The 26,488-nt window shown below is 37.3% G+C and overlaps 1 protein-coding gene across 2 annotated transcripts in view; it reads left to right on the forward strand.

Annotated features, from left to right (window-relative positions):
• Positions 1-1,983: 1,983 nt before the first annotated feature.
• Positions 1,984-26,488, forward strand: part of nprl3 (NPR3-like, GATOR1 complex subunit) — a 31,047-nt gene continuing 6,542 nt past the window's right edge. Inside the window, exons 1-6 of one of the 2 annotated variants that reach the window (XM_042085623.1) lie at positions 1,984-2,702; positions 2,914-2,983; positions 6,332-6,370; positions 7,375-7,507; positions 21,274-21,348; positions 26,315-26,468. In XM_042085623.1, the coding sequence (XP_041941557.1) occupies positions 2,501-2,702; positions 2,914-2,983; positions 6,332-6,370; positions 7,375-7,507; positions 21,274-21,348; positions 26,315-26,468 (673 nt within the window). In that variant the 5' untranslated portion in view covers positions 1,984-2,500. The remainder of the gene's footprint in view (positions 2,703-2,913; positions 2,984-6,331; positions 6,371-7,374; positions 7,508-21,273; positions 21,349-26,314; positions 26,469-26,488) is intronic. The other variant, XM_042085624.1, reaches the window with a different exon arrangement.

Below are 26,488 nucleotides of genomic sequence, written 5' to 3' on the forward strand. Positions count from 1 at the left end.
CTCTCGCCAGATGAATTTCGTTCCGCTTAGCTCCGCCTAGCTTCACCTCTTCCGTTGAGAGTGATTTCAGCACGAGATTGTATGGTAGAGCCAATCAGGACGCAGGGCGGGAGTTTCATAGATGTGACATAGCGTAGAAGCGACTGTGAGACTGTTATCAGCGTCACGGGTTGGCTTCCATGTGAGTGGTTGAAGTAGCACGTCAATAGATGACGGACAAGTGGCTTATCCAATCATTTGCAAGCATTTTTTGATTAGGCCCAGCCTTCTGAAGCAACACTTCAATGGTTTGATCCCAGATGGATGAGTAGAGCTAGGCGGAACGAAATTCATCTGGCGAGAGTCAGGTTAATAAAAATGTGCATTAACTGCAGAAAGCATCTGTGTTCCAGAGATGGATGCCATAGTGGCTAAAAGCTGCGTCACCTTGCTTTGTTCTGACAATAGGTTTCCATAGTAGTTGCTTATGTTGTGATCTAAGGGGTCTTGGTTGATAATATTGTTTAAACATGTCATGCAAGTAGTTTGGCCCCATCCCCTTCAATGACTTAAAAACTAACAGAAGTGCTTTAAAATCAATTCTATATCTATAACGTGAAAAGGGAAGCAATCCTGTGCCTGGATTGCTTTCCTTTTCATGAACTGATCCCAAACTACACTTTACAACCAAGAGCTAGCAGCCTCTTTTACTGAAGCAATTCTATATCTAATTGGGAGCCAGTGTAAGGATTTACAAGCGCTGACAAGTATAAGTATATATACTCTTTTGATCCCGTGAGGGAAATCTGGTCTCTGCATTTAACCCAATCCGTGAAACACACGCAGCACACAGTGAAGTGAAGCACACACTAATCCCGGCGCACAGTGAGCTGCCTGCAACAACAGCGGCGCTGGGGGTTAGGTGCCTTGCTCAAGGGCACTTCAGCCGTGCCTGGTCGGGGTTCGAACCGGCAACCCTCCGATTACAAGTCCGAAGCGCTAACCAGTAGGCCACGGCTGCCTCTATTAGTCCAGAGAGCAATATTAGACTAAACCACTTATGTTGCATTTTTGCATGTGAAAAAATAGACATGTAGCCTAGGCTAAAAAAATCTATTTGATGGAGAATATGCAAAAGGTGAAGCAAATAGGCAGATTCATTATAATCATTATAATGATATCATTATAATAGGCCTATGGCCTATACCCTGAAGGCTAATGCATAACTTTAGACAACAGGTGCTCTTTAACTGGCATCATGGGGCGTTCAGAAACAAAAGCTACGATGATTGACATGATGCTGCTGCTGTCTTAAAAAACAAAATAAAAACTTTCTAAATAGCCTTATCTGGAGTATCCCTACAGGGCACAGTTTAACATGTAGGCTAATGTAAACACTGTACCCACAACATTAAGTGTTGGTTTAGACAAACTAAACAGCAGAATCTGCATAGCCTGTGCAGATTAAACCATTTTAAATCAACTTTGTCTTTATATTTGACTGAATTGTGCACTCAATTTACGAAATTGCCGTGTCATTTTTTACTAGATTGTGCGCACAATTTGTGTGCTTGTTTTACTAGTGCACTCGTTTTACTAAATTGTGGTCTCATTTTGCTACTCAATTTAGTAGGCTAAAACATGCTCACGTTTTACTAAATCGTGCGATCATTTTTCAAAAATGAAAAGGAGAGAACAATTTATTAAAATGAGCTCACTATTTGTTAGCCTATTTTTGAGAGTTTATCTACACTTCCCATACTGGAACCATAGTCCTTTTGGATATGCATCACCACGGGTTTATTTAATGAACGGACTGAGTTTTATATACATAACTTAAATTTTTTAACTAAACGAATGGTTCTATTTGATTCCTTTAGCTAATTTGAATAGCGGACCTCTGTGGCTTGTCTCAGTACGGGGTGGGTAAAGGTGTTTCGTCTCTGGGCATAATTCAAAGTTGTGCGGAACCAAACAAAGCATTCCATGTTTCCTGAAATATTCCGGTAGCCTCACAAAGTAGCACAAACTAGTGAGACAAGCAAGCTGAGACAACACTGTTGCTGTTTCGGTAGTAAGCAAAGTAATGTAAACGTAGGCTACTAGCAGCTAATGATTTTATTTGCATAAGAATTATGATTGTTCTTTGGCGCAAAGTATATTTGAACTATTGTAAGCAACTGTTACCTCACTGCATTTAATTTTATGCAATAGCCTGCCTGCCTACCGAGCTTTATGGTGTCCGTCCCGCTCCAGTAATGTCTGATGGCTAAATAGCTAAGTAACTGCTTTTAATAGTTTTTGACAGACATCAAGGCAACTATTACCCTGTTCAAGTCGTTTCTGGATCATATCAGTGATCCTATCGTATCAGACTTTCTGAGGAAAGCTTGCTGGCTATGCCAAAGGAACTTCAATCTCACAAGCCAATGTAAACAGAATCAGTTGTGTGGGGACAAGCATGTGACTAAATCCCAGGAGAGATTACCACAACATTTACCCAGTATTAACCCAGTTAGCCATGTACAAGCCAGTGTCTCCATCAATGGATTACACAGCAGATCACAAATCTGCCTTTAAACAGCCAGAACGCAACGCAATTATAAGTGGCGATAGGACAAGCCCTATAAGTGTCATTCTAGTTAGTTCTGGCAGCCGTGGAAACAAATTGCTGTTTCGGTACCCTTTCCAGAGAGTGTCCGAAAACACATCATCATCAGCGAGTAAGTATGTCTCTTAGGCATTAGTAAAACATAACTATCGTTATTATCAGGGGATACAGTTAATAGAGGTACCAGGGCATAGCATTGAAAGCCTATAGTTCATGTGTTGCTAAGTGGAATTTTGCCCATTGGCGATGTTGCTCACTCATCATGTTGAAGTTTGTGATTGAGCATTATTTATTGACTGATTATACTTTTTTATTGTCTTAAGATAAACAGCGAAGTCCCTATGCCCTAAATACAGCAGGCGATGCTGCAGATGATCAAGATGGTGATTCAAGGTATTATGACACTCAAACTATATATATGATATAATGAATTAATGACTGATCATGTAAAAATGATGCATAGTTAATAGGCATATTATAATAAGGCATATTCTTGTATTAGGTTGGTAAATGTAGTGTAGTGTTGATCTGTTATGAATTTCTGAATGACTAGACATCAATTTTCTTAAATTAATGACATAGTTCATAGTAAATTATTATTAAGACCTTTTTGAATTGTGGACACATTTACCCCAAGCCATTTCAGGGGGAGGATGGCCTAATGTTTTCAACTGTTAAAACAGTGTGACTGAATTTGGTTCTACATTATCTGGGGTGGTGATTTTGAGGGTGATCATATCGATACTGAGGATACCCTACCACCCCTTGCAGTTTTAGTGTTAAAAGGTTGAGTATCGTCATGGCTGTGTGTACCCTGGAGCTGGAACCTGTGTGTGTGTGTGTGTGGGTGGGTGGGGCGGGGGGGTGTAGCCAAGTCTGTTGCTTCTCTTTTGTTTATTTGTGAATGTGTTTTTCATTCATATGGTGTGCATTTACCATTCTTTATGTTATTTTCAAACACTAGGCTATGTTTTAACAATGAATATTTGAAAGGATTCATACTGGTCCACCCAGTGTCACTACGGAAAGCTAAAATTTATATTTTTTTAAGTCAAAACTGGGTTTTGTTTAATATTCCATATCTGGGGTAGTGTAGTTGACTTATTTATGCCCTGACCTTACATTTTATTAGTAGAAGCACATGTGTTATAGTGTAGTGTGTGTGCTATAGTGTAGTGTGGCTGAATTCAGGATGTAGAAAGATATGTAAGTAACATCATCATCATCATCATTAGATGTGTCACATGCATAGCTTTTCTATTTAAACTTTGTAAAATTGAGCATGGTTGGTTTACATTGAGAAATGCTTTACATAGGGTGTGTAATGACTTAAGTCATTATTTTGGCATCCCTTAAGTCAGTAAGTGAAGTTTTAGTGTTTAGTTTCTGTTCCCTTAAGATAATTAGTCTACTATATTTACAGTCTGTTGAAACCTCCAGACACTCCAATGCCCTCAGGTTTTCACAGCTGCTGATGACATGCAAGCTCACATTTGCAGAAACATACTGTAAACAGGCTTGTGCACAATTCAGAATTTAATTGAGAATGACTCCTAAATTCCAATTCAATTCTTGAATTTGAATTGAATTTGAATTAAGGTCAAAAACAGGATGTAGAATTACAATTCGAATTTGAATTAAAGGAAGTAGAATTGAAATTCAACGAAATTCAAAGAAATTCATATACATAATTTAAGGGTAGTGTTTAATCAATGAAGCTTCACAGTATATGACTGATATGATTGCATTAAACACACAATTTGTAACTTAAGTAGACTTCAGGTTTTGTCTTTTGTTGAGATTACTTGCGTAAAATGAGTGTTTTTTGAGGTAGAAAAAGTAAGCAATCAAGTAAACTATACTTGAATTTTGAGGTAGAAAAGTAAACAATCAAGTAAACTATACTTGAATTGCTGAAGTTTGTGCTACACTGTAAAATTAGTTTATAACCTTACTTAACCTGTTAGTTTTGAAAAGCATGCAAACTTATTGTCCTTGCAATTCCCATTCCAGATTTGTCTGTACTCATAATTGCTATTTCAACTAACTTGGTCATTACAATTACAAGTAAAGTATACTGTATGTTTATTAAACACAACAGGTGTATTGAGGTTGTGCTAACTAATGTCACATTCAGCTAACTGATATGACAAAAATGCATTTCCAGAATGCCACAGGCCCGGCCTACATATTGTTAAAGGGATCATATATTAATCTTTACTGAAATTCAATCTTAAGTTACAATAATAAAGTGACAGTGACACTAAAGGCTATATATACTGTTTATATTAATACACCACCCCATCAATGACTATCCAAAACAGACTGATCTCCTTGCAAACTTATGTTGCTTCTAGAAATGGTGGTGTTAGTGGCTGTCCATTAAATGGCACTCTCCTCTCTGGTCAGGATATTAATATCAACCCCAATGCCTTCACAACATCATGGATACACTGAACTGCAGAAATCAGGCCTTTGAATGCAGTGGTAAAACAGTCCTGACTCACTGGACATCAAAGATTAGGGGGTTCCCTGAACCGCTGGACAAACCCAGGTGTGTGCCACATATTGGTGGTACATAGTAAGGTTTCCCCCTCTCTGTGCAGTTCTTTCAGAGTGTAAAACAATATATAAATAAACGTAACATGTTGCTGATGTTCTACCCACAGCATTAGAGTGTTTTGGATAGTCATCTACTTGTGCGATGCATCCACATAAATTACACACCAACAGTATACAACTGTTAGTGTCACTGTCACTTTATTGTAATTTAAGATTGAATTTCAGTGAGGATTAATATGTGATATTTTTACAAATATGTGGGACAGGGCAGTGGCATTCTGGAAATGCACTGTAGGAAATGTAACATCAGTTAGCACACCTTGTGTTTAATAAACACACAATATACTTTAGTTGTAATGACCAAGTTAGTTTAAATATGAATTCTCAATAGTGTAAGTGTACTACACAAAGTAAGCATTTGTTTGCACAACTTGGAATACCTATTCCAGATTAGTCTGTAATTTCAAGACAATCGGTTTGCAGGTTTTTTTAAACTAAGGTTAACTAACAGGTAAGGTTAACTGACTAACTAACTTCACAGTTTAGCAAAACTTAAGCAATTCAAGTATAGTTTACTTGATTTAAATGATCATGTTCACTTTTCCACCTCAACATTAAATTACTCCTTTTAGCCAAGTAATCTCAAAAAGCAAAATCAACATAATCAACAAAAGGCAAAAACTGAGTTATACTAACTAAACCTTTTAAGTAAGAATAGCTATTCGATTTTACAGTGCAAATGCATGTGAGATTCAACACATTCTTCCTGCTGTGTGACAGTGGAATTGCTTTGAATTGACATGAATTTAATTCCACTTCCTGTCATTCCAATTCAAATTCAACTTCCTGTGGGGCGGAGCCAATTAAATTCAAATTCCAATTTGTGAATTGAATGGAGATCCATTCTAAAATTCGGAATTTTGCACAAGCCTGACTGTAAAGAACACTAATATACATATATACGTATGTACTTGTGGACATTAACCATAAATACTAACAGAAATAACCCTAGGATGTTGGTTTCGTGTAGCTTCCCCATTCATTCAAGTCACTCTTGAGTGGACTGCTAATTTACATTTGTCTTGTTTTGTGTTTTGCCATGCACTCTTGTCAAAAATGTCTGCATATTTTCTTTTTGTTTGCTTTTGTTTCTTTTGTATGGCCCAACCCCCATTTCAGAGAACAAACTCCTCTAACTGATGAACAGTTGGTAGCAGGGTAAGACCAAAACTCATTCTAAACCACTTCTCCTTTTTTTCTAGAACACCCTACCTTCATATTTCTCTCTTCCCTATCACTCTTGCATATATATCTCGGTTGTATATATATATGCGCACGCCAGCCGCAACCCTAAGGTCTCCATGGTGAATCACATTTTTTTTTTTGGTATGAATCACACTTTTTGGGTAAATGTTGCATCAAATGGTGTTTTAATGCTCGCAGACTAATTATTAGCAAGTGTCTGTTAATTGTGCCCTGATATCCACAACCTGTGATGATCTATATTGATGTCCAATCAAGAGTGATTTTTAAAAAATTGTATTCTGATGAGGACTGCCATACCACTGTTCAGTTGTCTAAAGAATGGCCTGACTGAGGCTGTAAAGAACATGTCTGGAACTGTTCATACATGTCCCTTTCACCAAACACATTTCTTGGCTTTTCTTTTTCTCCCTGTTAATTTCTCATGGGTAAATTCCCTCAGACCCATCACTGATTGAGGTTAATACTGTTTAATTCGGACTGCGAGTCTTGCCATTTGCGGGCCCCTTTCGGCGGATGGCACATGCTAATTTGGCTACTGGCTTGCCATTGGATGGTAGACGTGGTGTTTTTCAGCATGAGTTTCAGCATGAGTCTGTTCCCTCCCTTCAAACCAAAGGCCTCTGCTCTTCCTGCCAAACAGTGGCGGCGGTCTGCCTCGGCCTCTCTCCTCTTGAAAATCCAAACTCCTCCTGACTCTGCCCCAAGCACAGACCACTCACAGTGGACAGACATGGCCCAAATCATTTACCCTTCCTAACAACCCAACTCCTCCAATACCCTTTGACCTCTAGATCATGTGACTGAGTAGCGTAGATACCTGTAAACCAATCCGAGATTCCTCAAGAAATGATCACCAACCAAAACCCAGTAACCCCCTCCCCCCCATACCATCCCTTCCTCCCTGTGTTGGATACTTTTTGTGTATTCGTTATTGTTGTCATTTATCCCCCGGGTAGGTTCTCCGATATTATTCTCGCCACTATCTTGGCTACCAAGTCTGATATGTGTGGGAAGAAGTTCGAGCTGAAGATCGACAACGTGCGCTTTGTGGGTCACCCGACCCTGCTGCAATCTCCACACACCATTCAGGTAAGAACATCACACCTCTCCATTTTTGTTGTCTCTGCTTTGGTGCTAAGCAAAAATGTCACATTTCCTGCTACTATGCTAATACCTTTGGTACCCATGGTATGATAATATGTAGCTGTCTAACTCTAATTATTTTAAGGGACACAGTTCATGTTTGGGTTTTGCAAAAGGTTGTGTCACTGGTTAGCACCATGTTGTTTGGCTTATTATGGGATTGTTAATGGATAGGTCATACACTCATAGTTTTTTTTTGCTGAATTTCCCCAAATAATGTATAGTATGGGATTAGAATCACAGGTCGCACTTTAAACTAAAATAAAGCCTATTTGTGAATACGTACAAAATGCAAATTCCAACTACTTCCCAGTGCATGTCATTAAGATTTTTGCTTGATTCTCAATTTTTATTGCTTGATTGTCCATTCCAGTTTTAAAATTGAATGGAACCGTTGGACTATCATGTACTGCTGTGTCAGTTTAGTAAGTTGTGTGGTGTACATTTTGTGGCACCGGCCTGTCTTTGCTTCAGAATTAGGGCATGTACAATATTGTCCCGGTTTTCCTGCCATTGTGTCATAGGCTCATAGAAATCATAGGCTGTTGTGTGTTACATTTGATGCACGGAACTTGTGCACTCAGCACATTTTAATGCAGGCAAAATGTATTGGAGATTGACTGGTAGGCTAGTAATGAAGGTAAATGGCATTACAGTAATTTCCTGTGTATTAGCCGCATTGTGTATAAGCTGCAGGACAGTGTTTTATACAAGTTAAAAGAAACAAAAAATCATATTAATACCATATTAACTGCCCTGTGTATTAACCTCATAGCTGAAGAAATTTTGCAAAATCAATGTATAAGCCACGGCTAATAGTTGGGAAATTACGGTATAGCAAATGTGGTGAATAGGGAGCCCACGAAGGGACATGGTGGGAATACATTTTCTTTAGCTTCTATTATGTTCCTAAGCAATGCTTTTGCATTACCTTGCAATAAGTTTACCATTCCCTTGCAATAAATTTGTGTTACCTCGCAAAGTCAAATGTATTGTGAGAAAACACACGGATATTGCGAGGAAATGGAAAAGTATGGAATCCAAACAACGCCATAAAGATTGTGTGCCCGTAAAAAGATATTTACATGTGTAATAGAGTTTTGTCTTTGAGGATATGATTTGCACAAGTGTAGAATCATTTTATAGCTGTGGAATTAATTTTGTCTGTATGCAAAAAAAAATGCGTACCTGTGCGTATTTGTGCACTTGTGAAAAAAAACAATTGTCCACAAGGATTTAGTTTGAATGTGTGTGGAACAGCTTTATAGCTACAGGCATGGGAGAAGTGCGACATCTATCTTTCGTGTGCAAACTGGATCTACGAAGCTACAAAACTTTTTTACAGACACAAATTTTGTCGTTGTTTCTGAAGAGCCAATCAGCGAATTTTGGCACGGCCTTGACACCGTTTCTGCAGAGCCAATCAGCACATTGCATCGCCTACTGACTAGCTAATCGGGGTACGTCCTGCGTCACATCTCTCGGCCAGGGTCAGGCACAGAACTAGCGACCGTCAGTTTATAAGCAAGAAGAATCAAGATCAAGAAATCAAGAATTAAGTTCTTTGAGATGTTTTATCGTTATCTAGCAACCGAGGCTTTCAGTGTTAAAAATTATTGCAGTTGCACTATGTACAAGATCTGCCGTAGCACAGTGGTTAGAGGAGCGAGCTTTGATCTAAGGATCATTGGTTCAAATCCAGCATCAATCGATTTGCCAATGTTAGTTTTGAACTGGATATTTACATACCAATACAAAAGGTTGTAAAAGTAGCCAAATAAGAGTTTGTTAGTGCGTGTCTACAGTTTAACCCTTAGAACCCGATTTACGCAAAGTGCATCAAAAAAACACACCCTTTCTTCTCTGTTACATTGCTCCGTGACTGTTCATCGCAGCGAGATGAGAAAGAAGTGGGGCTTTCCAAAGAGACTAGGCACTTGGCTGTACGATCAAGTATGACATTTTTACAAAATCATGAAATTAAATCAACTTGCATCTACAGTCTATACTTCTCTGCGTTCACCTGCGCACCCATTACTCTCATTTGAATTACTCGCGAACCTGTGATCGCATAGATATGGCAAGCATATCAGATGAAAGAGGAGACACAGGGCTATCCATTGGTACCGTACGTATATCGATCCTTCTGGCTTATAAAAACAGACGAAGTGACTGCAAAATATTAACATCATGTACACAAACCAACGCTGCACACCCATTACTCTCGTTTGAATTACTCGCGGACCCGTGATCGGATAGATATGCCACGCATGTCAGATGAAAGAGGAGACACAGAGCTATCATTTGATACCAAGTACATCCTTCTGGGTTATAAAACAGACGAAGTGACAGCAAAATAATAACTTCATATAGCTGGACTTACCCCACATTTTTGTCTGTTTTTGTGGCAAAGCATGTTTATAATCCAACGCTATCGTGTGTTTCTCTATGGCAAAGCATGTTCATAATCCGGTTTTGAGATCCTAGCAAATTCCTGCATGGCATCCAATTCAAGGCTCACATTGCATCCCAATTTGTTCAACAAAGAAACACCTTTTTTGCCTTTACTTTGTTCATGGCAATGCAGTAAAAAGTTGAGAATCATTATGAGTGCATACACCATAGGCACACATGTTAACACGCAAACCTGGGTCAAGTCAGGTCAGATCATTTTTCATCACTAAATAAAAAATGGCATTTATTTCCGTAAATCACACACCAGATATTTCTGTAAATTGCTCAGCCCCAGAGTATCCCTCCAACATGGCAATTATATTGCCCGATTCAGGACAGTCTGCCCTACACACACACATGAAATGCATGTAGAGCTATGAGCTTGCTGTGGTGAAATACAGGTCAAAATATAAGATTTTTTATAATAGGCTTTTTATATTTTAATTCTTTAAAAATCAAAATAAAATCAATGCTAGTACTAATACATGAAATGATTCTGCTGAAAAAAACAATATATAATATGTGTGTGTGGCACTTACAATGACCAGGATAAATCCTTATGAATAAAGGTAGTGAAAATGCCCTAAAAACAGCTTAGGGTTCTAAGGGTTAAGTGCTTTTATATTGGTAGCTATAGTGAGGATAAGGACTTTATTTGCTATTATGGGTTGGTTGTGTTGCTTGGGCGGTGGCGATTAAAACACCATAATTCACAAAACTGTCTTCTTTTAATGTAGGTATACCTTCATCAAAGGCTATAGGCTTACTTCAAGCCGGGACAGGATAGGTCTACTTGAGTCTATGTGCGTGTGGAAACCATTATTATTATTCCATTCTCACAGTTTTATATGGGCTTATCATGGTAAAGTAGATTATTATCAGTTAGATTTATTTTCTCCTCCAAACTGGATGGCATAGAGTGCAAGGCAGTGCTTCACGTGCGCGTGAAGGGGAGAGAGGCAGATGGAAAGGAAGAGTCCGGCAGAGTAACATCCTTCAGTTAAACTTGTTACAGTTAGGCCGTGGAATGAAAGGGCTTTTTCGTAATGTTTGCTAAGCCTACAGGAGCACTGTTTTTCTAAACCGCATTAAAACGTGATCCCTATATGAGGCATTCCTGACTGTAACGTTAAAGATAGCAATTTGCGGGTTTCCTCGAGTGGGGTTGATATTTAATCAAATAAAAAAAACTCAAAGATCTTAATTCTTGATTTCTTATTCTTGATTCTTCTTGCTTATAAACTGACGGTTTTATGCATTCACTAAACAAAGATTATGGAAATTAAACACCATTTTTCCATCAAAAAGCTTGTTGTAAAATAGTGTTAATTTTGTCACCTATTTTTAATTTAGTCTTAGTCTTGTGACGAAATGTCCCTTTTAGTCTTTGTCATATTTAGTCATTCAAATATCATTTTTGTTAGTCAAGTTTTAGTCGACTAAAAGTCTTGTCATTTTAGTCTAGTTTTAGTCAAAACAAAACTAAAGGTATCTTAATCTTAGTCAGTTTTAGTCAATACATTTTAGTCTTTTTTTATAACAAATTATTTCTGATTACCATTTGAGTCAAATAGTGTTTCACACATCTCAATTTTCCAACAATATTGTGTGTCCACAGGGCTACTCGTCTGTTATAATTACTTATTTTGATTTTTTGTCAGTCAGTATGTTTACATGCACAGGTAAGTCGAGCTACAGTTATAGCTCGGCTGGGATTTGACCATAGACAGTAAAAGATTTGACTGGACCACTGTCATATTCGTAGACCAGTGTTTCTCAAAGTGTGGTCAGGGGATCACTGGTGGTCCGCAAGCTATCCCAAGTGGTCCGCGAGCAGACGTGGTAAAATATAATATAGATGAGTTGTTTGCAATATAACTTGTATGTAAATCCAAACAGTTCTGCAACACTGTCTATGTAAAATATGCCAGTTTAAATCATACAGTATGAATCACCTGACACAATAAGCAAAGTGCAAAGACAATAAGCTAGGTGGTTCACTGAGTAGGCCTATTGTGTAGACTAATTATAGGCTACTGTTGAAGTAGGTATAATCTTTTTTTTTTTTTTTTTTTTAGCTAGGGTTAGTTAAGTGGTCCTGAAACTGAAAAAGTTTGAGAAACACTGTCGTAGCCCAAACTATTAATGTTTTACTCCGCCTCGCTAGATGGCGATATGCGCCCAAACACAACACATTCCCCAAACACACTGGAATCTTAGCCATAGCTAACTTGCTAGCGAACTTTCCATATTAGCTTACTTGCTAGCAAACTTTGCATCATCAGTCTAACTAGATGAATAGTTGACATTACATGCTGAACATTTTCGTATGGACATTCTGGGGGATGTTAATTTGTGTGAGAGAAGCTTCAACTTCTGGGTATGTAGCATTGTGGCATAAAGCTTAGGTAGTTAGCTTGCTAACTCTGGCAGAAATCTCCAGTGTTCTTGTTCCATGTAGTTTCGTGTTGCAGCCACAGGGTTGCAGCAGCAGCACGTAGACTAGCCTACAGGAAAGCTGTTGCGTATGAACTCATTCGGAATATTTTGAAAACGTAACAGCTAGATATTCTGTCTTCTCATTTTGTAGACAAACATGAAGGGAGATTTTATCTTAGTTTTTATTTCATGCAAAACATTTTAGTCTCGTCTTTTTTCGTCAACAATAATGCATCTTAAGATAGTCTTAGTCAGTGTTTCAGGACATTACTGCCGCCTCGTCATCGTCTCGTCTTAGTCATGAAAAAAAAGGTTGTTGACGAACATATTTCCTCTCGTCTCATCTGACGAAATTAACACTATTGTAAAAGGCATAACTTGTTAGATTTAAGACCTAAGTTCGCTAGTTCTGTGCCTGACCCTGGGCGAGAGATGTGACGCAGGATGTCCCCTGATTGGCTAGTCAGTAGGCGATGCAATGTGCTGATTGGCTCTGCAGAAACGCTGTCAAGACCGTGCCAAAATTTGCTGATTGGCTCTTCAGAAACGACGACAAAACGCTGCCAAAATTCGTGTCTGTAAAAAAGTTTTGTAGCTTCATAGATCCAGTTTGCATACGAAAGATAGATGTCGCACTTCTCCCATGCCTATAGCTATAAAGCTGTTCCACACACATTCAAACTAAATCCCTGTGAACAAATGTTTTTCACAAGTGCACAAAATATTTTTGCAGGTACGCATTTTTTTTGCACACAGACAAATTAATTCCACAGCTACAAAACGGTTCTACACTTGTGCAAATCATATCCTCAAAGACAAAACTCTATTACACATGTGAATATCTTTTCACGGGCACACAATCTTTATGGCGTTGTTTTGATTCCATAGAAAAGGAGCTCTAAAAATAAATTTCCACCTCTAAAAATGAATTCCCATCATGACCCTTTGCGTGCTCCGTAGGTGATGCACCTGACTTCGCAGAGAGTCTGGCCTAGATCCATTGGCAAACGTTTATTTCCTGGTTGGTGGACGCTTGTCTGAAGTTTGAAATCATTGGAGTTCAATCACTAAAGTTTGGTAATGACGTATGTTAACCATGGGGGACACAACGATAATGATAGGCTTGCAACTTAAACGTAATCACTCTCAGGAACGCCCTCTGTTCGCTGGTTGGTTCGGAGACAAGTTGCCGAAGTAAACGAAGTGAATGAGAGCTATTCCAGACGGAGTACTGTAGGGAAATGTAAATGAGCGGAAGTACTTAGACAGGCGGAGTCAGGCTAGATGCACACAAGTTTGGGGGAGAAAATCTTTTGTATGTACATATCTTTTGTATGTACCTACAGTTAGTGTGAATCATAGGCAATAACCAAAGAAAAGAAGGGAGATGATTTGCACCTCCATTCATCGCACAATGGCTGTAGTTGTGTTTATACAACACGATTTCACAAAATGTGGTTTCTGTCAGAAACCAAGTAGGCTAAACATTTTCTCCATTGTCAACCTGCACTATGACCATATCCATGCTCAGCATATGTTTTTCATTTAGTCAAGTGAAATGTGGTATAATAATGCATAGGGTCATGTTCAGTCATGTAACAGAAGACAGAAGGGTAACACTTTATAATAACTACACACAATTCATCATTTATTAAGCCTTTGTTACTTATTAGTTAATGGTTTGTTCATTAGTAATGTATTGTTCATACATAATTTATCATCAGTAAAGCATTTGTTCACACAGTTATAAATGGTTTGTTCATAGTAAATATATACATATCTAAAATATGTTTATACATTATTGTTAATACTTAATAAATGATGTAATAATATGTTTTTGATGAAGTAATATTTCCATTATTTAACAGTTGTTACATACACATGCACTAATGATTAGTTAGAGTGAGGATACATCTTTTATAAACCACTTCTTAATACTATAATTCATGATTAACTCAGGAGTTACAAGTGGTTAGTTAATGATATTTTGTGAGCTTATCTATCAACACATTTACAAATGAGTTATAAAGTTTACATTTGCATTTATTCATTTAGCAGACATTTTCACCCAAAGCGATTTACACATGTCAATGAAATTAAAGGGCAAGGCCACATTGGTGGATGCCAGGGTTTGAACCCCCAACTTTATGGGTTACTGCATGCTAACCCGGCTACTTATCCACTACACTACCTCTGCCCAGTGGTATTACAACAGTCAATTCAAAAATATAATATAAATATGCGTGTTTATTATGAACAAACCATTTTAACTGTGTGTAAACATGATTTACAGATGAGAATTAATGTAGGAATAATGCTTTACATATGAAGATTTACAGTTTTTAATAATAGTTTACAGATGTTTAGTAAATGTTTAACAGTGTGTAGTAGAAGAAAACAGAAACTCTTGCATAGTCGTAGGTGTTTCCATCTGGGCCAAGGTAGTGTAGTGGATGAGGAGCTGGACTAGCATGCAGTAGCCTAAAAAGTTGGGGGTTCGATTCCTGGCTTTAACTGTTGTGTCAATGGCCTTCAATTTAATTGACATGTGTACGTCGCTTGTCTGCTAAATGAATGAGTGTGAATGTAATCTTTACAACTCATTTGAAAATGCGTTGCACGGCAGAGAAAGTCCTCACTTTAGATAAGCTCACAAAATATCATTAACTAACCACTTGTAACTCCTGAGTTAATCATGATTTATAGTATTAGTAAGTGGTTTATAAAATATGTATCCTCACCATAACTAATCATTAGTGCATGTGTATGTGTTAAATAATGGAAATATTACTTCATCAACTAAATATTATTGCGTAATTTATTAAGTATTAACAATAATTTATAAACATATTTTAGATATAGGCTTATTATGTACAAACAATTTATAACTGTGTGTACAAATACTTTATTTATGAGTTTACAACTGGTTTATAATGGGAAAATGATTTCATTTATAAGTGGTTGTTTCATTATTTATTAAGTATAAATCATGTACTTACAAAAATATTTTTTGCATAGGCTTATTTACTATGAACAAACCATTTATAACTGTGAACAAATGCTTTACTGATGATAAACTAGAAATGTAATGCCAGAGGAATTACAGTAGTGGATGGAAAGCTGCTGGCTTAATGTTGGTGGGAGATTCCTGAAAAAAAAAATGTTTTGATGTTGATGTTTTTGAACTTGACATTTGACCTCCAACATCAATTCACTTCATCTTTGAGTCCATACAAACACTCATACCAAATTTCAGGCATGTATGTCAAGGCATTCTTGAGATATCGCGCATTCTTGAGTATTCATGGACTTGACCTTTGACCTCCAACCTCCAACATCAACTCACTTAATCTTTGAGTCCATACAAACACTTTTTTAGCACAAATTAATAGCATATGCGTCAAGCCGTTCTGGAGATATAATGCGCAAAGCATGAGATATGGCTGTGACTTTTATTTTGACACATGGGAAACACTTAAACAGGATGTGTAGTTTTAGGGAGCGCCAGATTGTATGCATTAGAAGCTGAGACAGTTGGATTCACAGGTGACACCTGTGCCAGTGTTCTGATTATAATAATAATAATAATAATAAGCTTTATTTGTATAGCACCTTTCATACACAGAATGCAGCTCAAAGTGCTTTACATTTGAAGCATGTAACACAATAATAGTCAGTCAGTCATTATCAATCACTTTTCTTTGCTGTTTATGATCTACTCAGCAACATATCAAAAATATAGAAAATGACATGTCATAAGACTGGCAGCCTTAACCCTCTTACCCCCTACAAGCACGCCATATGGCAACTGTGGCAAGGAAAAACTCCCATATTCCAGGAAGAAACCTTGAGCAGAACCTGACTTAATAGGGGGAGCCCATCTGCTTCTGGCTGGCTGCGCCCTCCAATAGTAGCAGATGTAGAATAATCTGAAAATGTAGTCTACAGGATAAGATGAGTTAACTAAAAGCTTTCCTGTACAGGTATGTTTTCAGATCTTTTTTAAAAATATTTACTGAACTCGCCTGCTTGATGTACAGAGGCAGGGTGTTCCATAGTTTGGGGGCATAATGGATAAACGCAGCTTCTCCACTTTGTTTGTGGAGCACTTTGGGTACGATTAAAAGATTTGAATTGGATGATCTAAGTTTCCTTTGTGGTTGATAAGATATTAAAAGCTCAGAGATATATGAAGGTGCTATGCCATTCAGAGCTTTGTAAGTAATTAACATAACCTTAAAATCAATTCTATAGGAAATAGGGAGCCAGTGCAGTTCAGCCAACACAGGGGTGATGTGTTCTCTCTTCTTAGTCTTAGTTAAAAGTCTAGCCGCAGAGTTCTGTATGAGTGCCAATTTCTTTAGATGTTTTTTGGGAAGACCAGTGAAAAGTGCATTGCAGTAGTCTAACCTGCTAGTGATAAAGGCGTGAATTAGTTTTTCTGCTGAGTTAAAAAGGGCCGCACTTTGGCAATGTTTCTCAAGTGGAAATAGGCTGTCTGAGTAACTTTACTTATATGGGGCTTAAAACTTAACTCTGCATCTAGGATGACACCGAGGCTTGTTACTTTTGATTTGACCTGGTGTGCCAAGTTCCCCAGATTACTAAGAATAATATCTCGCTTTAGTTTTGGTCCAACCAGAAGTACCTCTGTTTTGTCATCATTTAGTTTCAAAAAGTTTTTGCTCATCCACTGATTAATGGAGGTTAGGCATGCAGTGAGGGAGCAAAGGCCATCTGGGTTAGTTGGCTCCACAGAGATATACAATTGGGTATCATCTGCGTAGCTGTGGAAGTTTACATTATGCTGACTTATGACGTTTCCCAATGGAAGCATATATAGAGAAAATAGCAGGGGACCAAGGCAGCTCCCCTGGGCCACACCAAAAGGCAAGTCATGTTTTTCAGATACATGATCTCCTAGACTGATATAAAAATCTCTGCCAGTAATGTAGGTTTGAAACCAGTTTAGAGCATTATCAGAGAGACCCACCCACTTCGCAAGGCGGTGAATTAGGATGCTATGATCAATGGTGTCAAATGCCGCACTCAATTAGCCCGGGAACTACTCTGGGAGCTTAAAGGTGCGATTTGTAGGATTGTTACCGAACGTTTTGTAGGCCAAAATCAAAACACTGGTGAACGTTCTCAAGACTACCAGACGCGAGCCTATTCTGGGTTGCCAGATGTAATGAAGACTTAGCTAACGTTAGTTGACCAGCTGCTTTAACGTTTCTCCAACCATGACCTAGCTACACATTACGGAAACAGTGAAAACAAAAAATACCTCTCTAACCAACGTAACATATTTAGCTGAAGTTAGCAAAGCAGATGAAGTTTAGCCTAGGCTAGGCTACCTGTTGTGGAGAAATATGGCCAGCTCTGCGTCAGACTTGATATTCTTCGTTTGATGAAGATGTCACCATCTCAGGAAGCTCCTCCGATGTCCACTTAATTTGTTTCTTGTTTTCATTTTGGAAATTTGCCTGCCTCTCGTAGGTGTTCATGACTACAATTGACAGCAAGTTGACAGTTGGCCTTTGCTAATTTGGCAACACAAATAGGAGGACACGCCAGCCCATTATTAATACGCTATTCTAGAATTAATTGTTCAAAACATAAACGAAAATTCCAAGAGATTCCGCCCCGTAACTCATTTTTTTCATGGGTTTTACAGGGTTTTACCAAAGATCCTTGATTACTAGCAAGATAGAGCAACGTAATTCGTTACTATGGGAGCAAAACGGGACAGTTCCGGTCTGCATAAGTGGGAGTGTCACCCTACGTCACTAAATAAACTTTCTCTCTTAATAAGAAATAAGAACAAATAAACATAATTGTGTTCACAGTATTATTGTATATAATCGTGTATGATACCAATGAATCATTCTTTAGGACATGATATGAATATGAATTTAATTAGTCATGTGAACCGCGCTAGCTTGCTAGCTAACACTAGCTTAAAATGCTATACAAGTGGATGGGAGTAGCTATGGCAATAGTACAGCTATGCGCTAACAAGTGACTAGTTGAAGGACTTCGCTTAAACTTAATATACTGTTGTTCACTTGAGTATAAACTATCCACTTTAACTAATGTCAGTAATGTTATTCAGCTAGTTGCCATTTCAAAGAAATTACATTTCTCCGTTTAAAATGTTACCTTAGCTAAAAGGCTAGCTAGCATGCTAACAACCGGACAGTAACTGGCAGCAGCATGGTCTGATATTAAGTTATTTTATTACAAATCCGAACGCTAAAAAATTACACTTTTAGGCTTGAACTGATCCCAAACACTTACAGATTATGACAAAATTTTCCAAAAAACCCTCAACAAATCCAGAAAGACATAATGACCAATTTATTGGTAAAATTCCACAAATCTCCATTGACATTAGTGCAGCGAGGGTTTACTGTGGTCTGCATAAAGGGGGATTTTCCCCCCTCCCCCTTGCAATAATCGAACGCGGAAATTGTCGAACGTTTGCGCCTCTCGCTCCGCTTGAACCCTCTCTGGTTTTACGGGTTATAGTAATGGTGTCAAATAAGCCATTACTTCAATTCATCGTGTTTCCTTACTCTCTGACAACATATGGTGATCATTTTTGAAATGGTTACAGTTTATTTTCCATTATTTCCTACATACTGATTCTTTAACGAGCGCAGCTGGCTTTAGGCCATTATGACATCACAGCCATTCACAGGGTGAAAAATGAGCTTTTAACATTTTTAATCCCCTATTTCTCGAAAACAAAATGAAATAATAACTCTCTTGCCCCACTCCAGACCTTCAGAACGGTTATTTCAACATGTCTGTACGTTAAGCGGTTAGAGTCGCATTCACTCTTGAAAAGGTAAAAAGAAAAGGTTATAAGAAGAAGAAGAAGCCAGGAGATTTCAAGATAGTGAATTCCATCCATGAACAAACCATTAACTAATAAGTAACAAAGGCTTAATAAATTATTAATTGTGTGTAGTTATTATAAAGTGTTACCGTTACAGACTTTCTTTAGTGTTTATGTCTCTCTTGTTTAACATTGTTAAAACTGTATGATAAACAAGCAGAATAAAAATAATAATAAAAAAGAAAACTGGGGGAGAAACTACCTAATCCCTGTGTTTATTCTTTTTATAGCTCAAAACAGCTTTAGCCTATGACTGAGCGTTATAAAAATGTTTATGCCTTAGGTGTAAGTCATTGGTCAAACAAGCATTGTGTAAAGGTTAATAGAGATTAGTTTGTGTTACAGTGAACAGTCAATTTATTTCAATTTGATACCTTTGACATTCAGTTTGACCACTAGTAGGTAGTATGTTTTGGGGGCTGGGGGTTTGTTTGAAGGTTGCTTGGAGGCTGTTTGCTGACAGGCCTGCCCCCGCTGCTAAAACAATCTAGAGGAAACACTGTTTTATATTAGAAAAAAAAGACCCACACATAACAGTCTTAATTAGCGTTGTATGACTTAATACACAGCTCCTTCATCCTTGTGAAAGTTTGTAGAAGCCCGGCTTCATGTTATCTTCTCCCTGTGGCAGTGGATAGTTTGTAGCCCATTTAAGCAAGGAGGGAACGTAAACCCACAGAGCCTATGCCATAGGCCTGGGCAGATAGGAGAGGAGACTGCTTTGAAAGTGTATATCACCATCTAGTGGAGAGGAGAAGGAACACTAGTGGGAACATGCTCTTTGTAAATGAAATGATTCGTTTTTCATCTTCCTATTATATACAAAACAATTGAACAAAACAAAAAACCTCCAGTTATCAATGATACATATGACAAAAATGTTAAGTTTTGATTGCAATTCTTATTAAGTGTAGATTCAAGATGTTGTTCAAGACATGTCACACCACTTAGTAAACCATGTAAATTATACTGCATTTAAATATGAAAATAGTATCTGCAAACAAAAATAAAATGCAAAGATAGTCAACATATATGTGTATAGCCCTCACTGAGGGTCTGTACCCTTTTGACTTCTTTAACTGAATGAACATTAAAAAGTAGGCATGTTTATTAAAGATACTATTTGCTGATTCACCACCAGTTGATCAAAGCAGCTTGATAGGCATTATGCAGAGTTCTGATAATCCTATCACTGGTCCTCTTAAATGATGTGAAATATTAAAAAAGAAGAGTAAATGTTAATGTTGTATAATGGCAAAATAGCTATATCATCACTTAATTCTTCTCATCACAAGTTTTTTTTTTTTTTAGCTGAAAGTAATAACATATTAATGTATTATATGTTTACATCATCCATGAATAAGTAGACATTCCTCAGCACAAACCTATGTTTTAAAACTAGGTATGAATTTATATTAAATGAAACATTCAGGTTTTGAGTTTTTTGTCATATACAGTTGATAAACAATACCACATCACATCAATACCACTAATGCAATTCTTTAGCTCAGAGCCAGCTCAACTTTACAGAGCAAGTTTAAATATTTTAAAATATTAAATATAAATATTAGAATAGTAATTCAACATTTATTTTTTCCAAACACTATGGCCTGGTTTTAAACTCATAATGCCCCTTTCCATTTTTGTCCATTGCCTATTTTACAATTATGTATTTATTGTTTTTACATTATGTACTTACATAATAATAATACATTATGTATTTTTTTTATTGTATGTATGTGCTGCCTGTCTGCTTGTTGCGTGTAACTGTCCTAAGTGTTTTGAGACCATAATCAAACTGAACATTAAATAACAATAAATTGAGATTGAATTGAATTGAGTCCCCACATTTTGCTACATTCAAACATGTTATGTCGCTATTTACTCTTGGCCATTGTTATGTCTGGTTTTGCAGGTGTCTAAGACTGACCCATCACCAAAGAGAGAGATGCCCACCATGATACTGTTCAGTGTGGTGTTTGCATTAAGGGTATGAACCATCATTGAACCTCATAACTTAAATGCTTAATGTACAGGCACATCTAAAAATAGAATATCGTGGAAAATTTATTTTTTTCCCATAATTTATTTCAAAAAGTGAAACTTTCATATAATCTAGATTCATTACACATAAAGTGAAATATATTTTTTTTTTTTTTTTTAATCTTGGTGATTACGGTTTACAACTCATGGAAATGACAAATCCAGTATGTGGATAAAGAGTTAGAATAATTACTCAAATAAATAGTAATTATTCTAAATAATTACTAAATAATTTATGATACAGAAATGTCGATCTGAGTAGAGCTCTAATCAGTTAATTAAGTCAAAACACCAGCAATGGTTTCCTGAACCTTTAATCTCTTAGAGTCTGGACAGGGCAAGGGACTTTTCCCACAATATTTACGTTTTAGATGCACCTGTAGTGTTGTTTGTGTTGTGTCAGGGCAATTAATAGTCTGTTTTTCTCATGTCTCAAAAGTGGGCTCATCACAGAAAATGTGCCTCCTTGCTGCTTATATATGTTTGTTTTTTTAAAACCTACAGAATGTTGAATTACCTGAATTGAATCATGTAAATAATTGTGTATTTAGAAACATTTATAGTGTTTCCCATAACAAAGATCCCCTTGCTGTTAAAATATATTACCCAGAAACAGTTGTTTCAAACTCATAAAAATGAATGTAGAAGCCATAGCTTACAAAGAATGCACCTTGAAATCTGATATTAATCTACATTGCAATAGTTACCATTCAACCCTGCCTGGTTTGTTTGACTATTTTTGTAGATTAATAATTAAAAAGGGGAAATGTATTTCTGTCATCTTAGTAACATGTAAGATGTTAATGTCATTGTTTGAATACTTTGAGTAGGAAATGTATGTGTTCATGCATTATAAATAGGTACTAAATTAGCATTTTGCTGACACAACACACAATAGTGACACAGCTTGGGCGGGTTCCAGTTTTTGGGGTAGCATAAGGGCATTTTCGTAGAAATGGTGTCGGTGTGGCAAGGCTATCAGGCCTGTGCCAGTTGCTCAGTCATGGGGGGTGGCAGGGGCGGGGGCTTTGGGCTCTGCTTAATCATGCTGCCCCCTGTGGGCCACCTCCCCTGAGGCGCTGAGTCATGCCTGGCAAGTCAGAATGCCATGTCATGTTCTGGAGAATGTCTGCCATTCCTGCCACACCTGCTGTTTTGCCTTATCCACTGGCAAAAGGCACCAGCTTGACTCAGCAGAAAAGAGCTGCCTGGAAAAAGTAATGCCTTTTGACAGTTTTAATGACAGAATAAACTTTTCATTCAAAATTATGTTACTGACTTCAAAATGATTTGAAGTGTTTCGTAGTTGTATGATTTAACAGAAAGCAGTGTTGTTTCATATATGTATTCTGCATTGTATAACCCTATACATTAAATAAAATAAAATACCTGCATACAAAAACCCACTACAATGAATACAATAAAAATACTCCTATACAATATAATTCCCCATTAACATATGAAGTAGGTGTCATACGTGTCACTTTCATAAGGTTTTAATTCAAAATGGCCAACTTTATTGTTTAGTTTCTTATTTATAGTCTTGCTATAAATTTAAGATGCTTAAATATACTGCACTCAAATGATGATACTGAGTTTGAAACCAAAAGCATCTATATCTTTAAAAATAAGTGTGTAAAACATTTGAACTTAATTCAGATTCCCAGGAGCCTATTTGCAATTAGCTGTTTGAAAATCAAACAAATACTCCTTGTGACTCGGCAGATCAGAGCTGGTGGGAAGGAGTCATGCCTTTAGAATAGCTTTAGCTTTGTTCATTAGAAAATAAACATTTCATTCAAAATTATGTTAAGTGTTTCTTAATGCCCTAATGTTTTAACAGAAAGCAGTGTTGTCTCATATATGTATTTCACATTGTATAACCCCATACAGTAAATAAAATAAAAAGGCCTTGATACCAAAGCCCAATACAGTTAGTCTAATAACAAAATAACTCCATACAATAAAATGTGCCTTTTAACTTATGAAGTAGGTATCATGCGTGTTACTCTAAGAAAGGTTTAAAATGAAAATTGGCAACTTTATTTGACCTGTTTCTTATTAGTAGTCTTGTAAAGTCTTAGCCTGACGTTGTCATACTCAAATTCTAGTCAGAATATGAGTCTGATACTGCTCCATTGGGACGTAATTATGGGGCGTGCTTCAACCGATACAGGGGGGGAATGCCTCTGCACTCAATTGGATAGACCTAACCAATCAGAGCAACAAAATAGCTTACCGTGAGGTGTAGGAAGAAAACACACGAACCATCCTTCTGCTCCTATATCCCCTCCGTTTTTAAAATAATTCTGTTGAACAGTGATGTGCTACAAACATGTTAAACAGCTGGGAAAGGCTGTCGCAAATCCCTCGAACAGGTGGTCAATCAGAGATTTCAAACGAACGAGGGAACATGTCGCAATGCAACAGCGCTGTTTTCCCTTGATGAAAGTGAAACCACCAGTTTTCGCACATCTCAACTTTGGCCAAAGTTTTCAGAAATAATCGTTTTCAGTGATACAAACTCATTAAATAATATGAATTTTCCATATGGTCTTAAAAGCCATGTATCCTTCTAGCCACAGCGTTTTTGTTTCAAACATAAGCCTAATCTAAGCGTGCTCAGATGACGTGATAGACCAAGCGCTGTTGCTCACCTGTCCATCATCGTAAAGCCTGATTTGATTGGTCCGCCTGATTTAGGGCGAGCATACTTGCCCCACAATGGAGCAATGCCAGACCGAACTTTCCGTGGGGCGGGACTAAGGCACCCAGGCTAGTAAAGTCTACTAAGTAAACTTTTTTAAGTTTAAGTAACAGTGTGTAAATCAAACTTATTTCCCTTGTTAGATGCATTCCTAGGAAATAACTTGTATATCGAGTTGCAATAAGCCCTTTTGTTTTGGAAAAACAAACAAACAAATACACCTTGTGACCTACAGTGTAGTATAATATAATATAATATAATATATATAGGCGGGTCAATATAGGGTTCAACGTCAAAAAAAATTGATACAAAAGGTTTTTTGTATTCTGGTACTGTTGGACAGGCTAAATAACATACTAAAAATCTAGTAAAATCAGACCTTGGGAAAGGGGTCATTTTCAAAATGGCCGCCAAAATGGCTGTCAACAGGTTAGAATGGCTATATCTCAATTACTATTCAGCCTACAGGGGTGAAATTGATATCAAATGATGGTCAAATTAAACAAGAATAGGATTTTAAATGTTAAAATTGAAAATGTTTCAATGCTCTACCTTAAATTAATAAAATTTAAAATTTTTAAATTAAAATCAATGTGTTTTAATACAGAGCAAATGCAATACAGGATTAATAACCATCTCCATGGCATTGAGGAAGATAAGACATGTCTTAACTGGTGTTATATCTCATCTAGAGGTTATATGCTTTTAGAAAATATATGGTTTGGGATGTTTAATCTGTTTTGCCTGGACAATATAGGCTAAAATGTATCCCCTTTACACTAGATTCGCCTATAGAGGGCAATGCATTGTTCATGGCATGGAGGAAGATGGGACATGTCTTAACTGGTGTTATATCTCATCTGCAGGTTATATGCTTTCAGAAAATATGTAGTTTAGGGTGTTTCATTTGTTTTCCCTGGACTGTATATGCCAAAATGTATCGGCTTTACACTATATTTGCCTATACAGAATAGAGTATGTATTATGCTTTATGGAAGATGGAAATGTTATTTTGTTGATTAATGTTATATTTCATGTACAGGGTATATGCTTTTACAATATGTAGAGTAGAGTTTGCGAGTAAGTGGCTGTTTTATGACTTGTTTAATGAACCATGACCCATGTACTGTATAGGCATGCATTGTATATTTGTGTAGATCAATAATTGTTGGCATCTATCATTAGGGGGGAGCTAATTAAACTGAATCTTAAACTATATGCATAAGTAGATCAGAAATAATTATTATATCATTATTCATTATCCTCTGACTCCTCTGAAAGGAACTTGTGTGGATTGTCACATTGTTCATTTTGACACGTTCCACAGGCAGCAGTGCAAGGTAATCCATATCTTCTACACGAACAGCGGAGTGTCTTGCAGAAATGCACACAATTAAGAACAGTTGACTGTCTCTGTACTTGGATCTAACATGAAAGAGTATTTGATTGAGGTTGATTCCATACCATTCGGTAATCAGTATCTGAAAGCTAAACTGAGGGAGCGGTACGGGAATGACATATGTTTCACGGAAGGGAAAGGTTTTGAAGGCATGGTGACACTGAGAGAGAAAACATCATGCATCCTCAGGTCCTACTATAAGAACACTAAAAAAGGTGGAGATGAAGAGTCATCAGTGACCTCTTAATCTGATAAAACATGAAAAACATTTTCCTAGGCTGAATAATGCTTCAGATATAGCCAAAATTAGCCTCTGGTGGCCATCTTGAAAATGAAAAGTCTTTGAAAATGATGAACTGAAACTTTAGTCTGACATACATGAATCAGTGACCTCTAAATCTGATTAAACACGAAAAACACTTTCCTAGGCTGATTAATGCTTCAGATATCCCAAATTAGCTTCTGGTGGCCATCTTGGACGCCATCTTGAAAATGACCCCTTTACTGGGGTCAGATTTTACTAGATTTTTAATATGTTATTAAGTACATCTAAAGGTATCATAATCAGTTAAAAAACCTTTTGTATCAATTTTTTTGAGGTTAGGTTTTTTTATATATTGACCCGCCTAATATAATATAATGTAATATAATACAATATAATATTTATTAATTGCTTGTTGAACAAAAAGCATTCTATAAGTGAGGGCATCCTTCACAAACCGCACTGTCACCCCAATGTCACTCATTTCAGTTTGTTAACAATATAATTAGAGAATGGACAGTGATAGTTTTTGCTGCCCCCTACAGGCCAACGCCGACCCGTCGGTCATCAGCTGCATGCACAACCTGTCGCGCCGCATCGCCATTGCCCTTCAGCATGAGGAGCGCCGCTGCCAGTACCTGACCCGCGAGGCCAAGCTCATGCTGGCCGTGCAGGACGAGGTCACCACCATGACTGAGAGTGAGTGCAATTGGGCCACA

This window comes from Alosa sapidissima, chromosome 3 (assembly GCF_018492685.1).
Source record: "Alosa sapidissima isolate fAloSap1 chromosome 3, fAloSap1.pri, whole genome shotgun sequence".
NCBI classification, from domain to species: Eukaryota; Metazoa; Chordata; class Actinopteri; order Clupeiformes; family Clupeidae; genus Alosa; species Alosa sapidissima.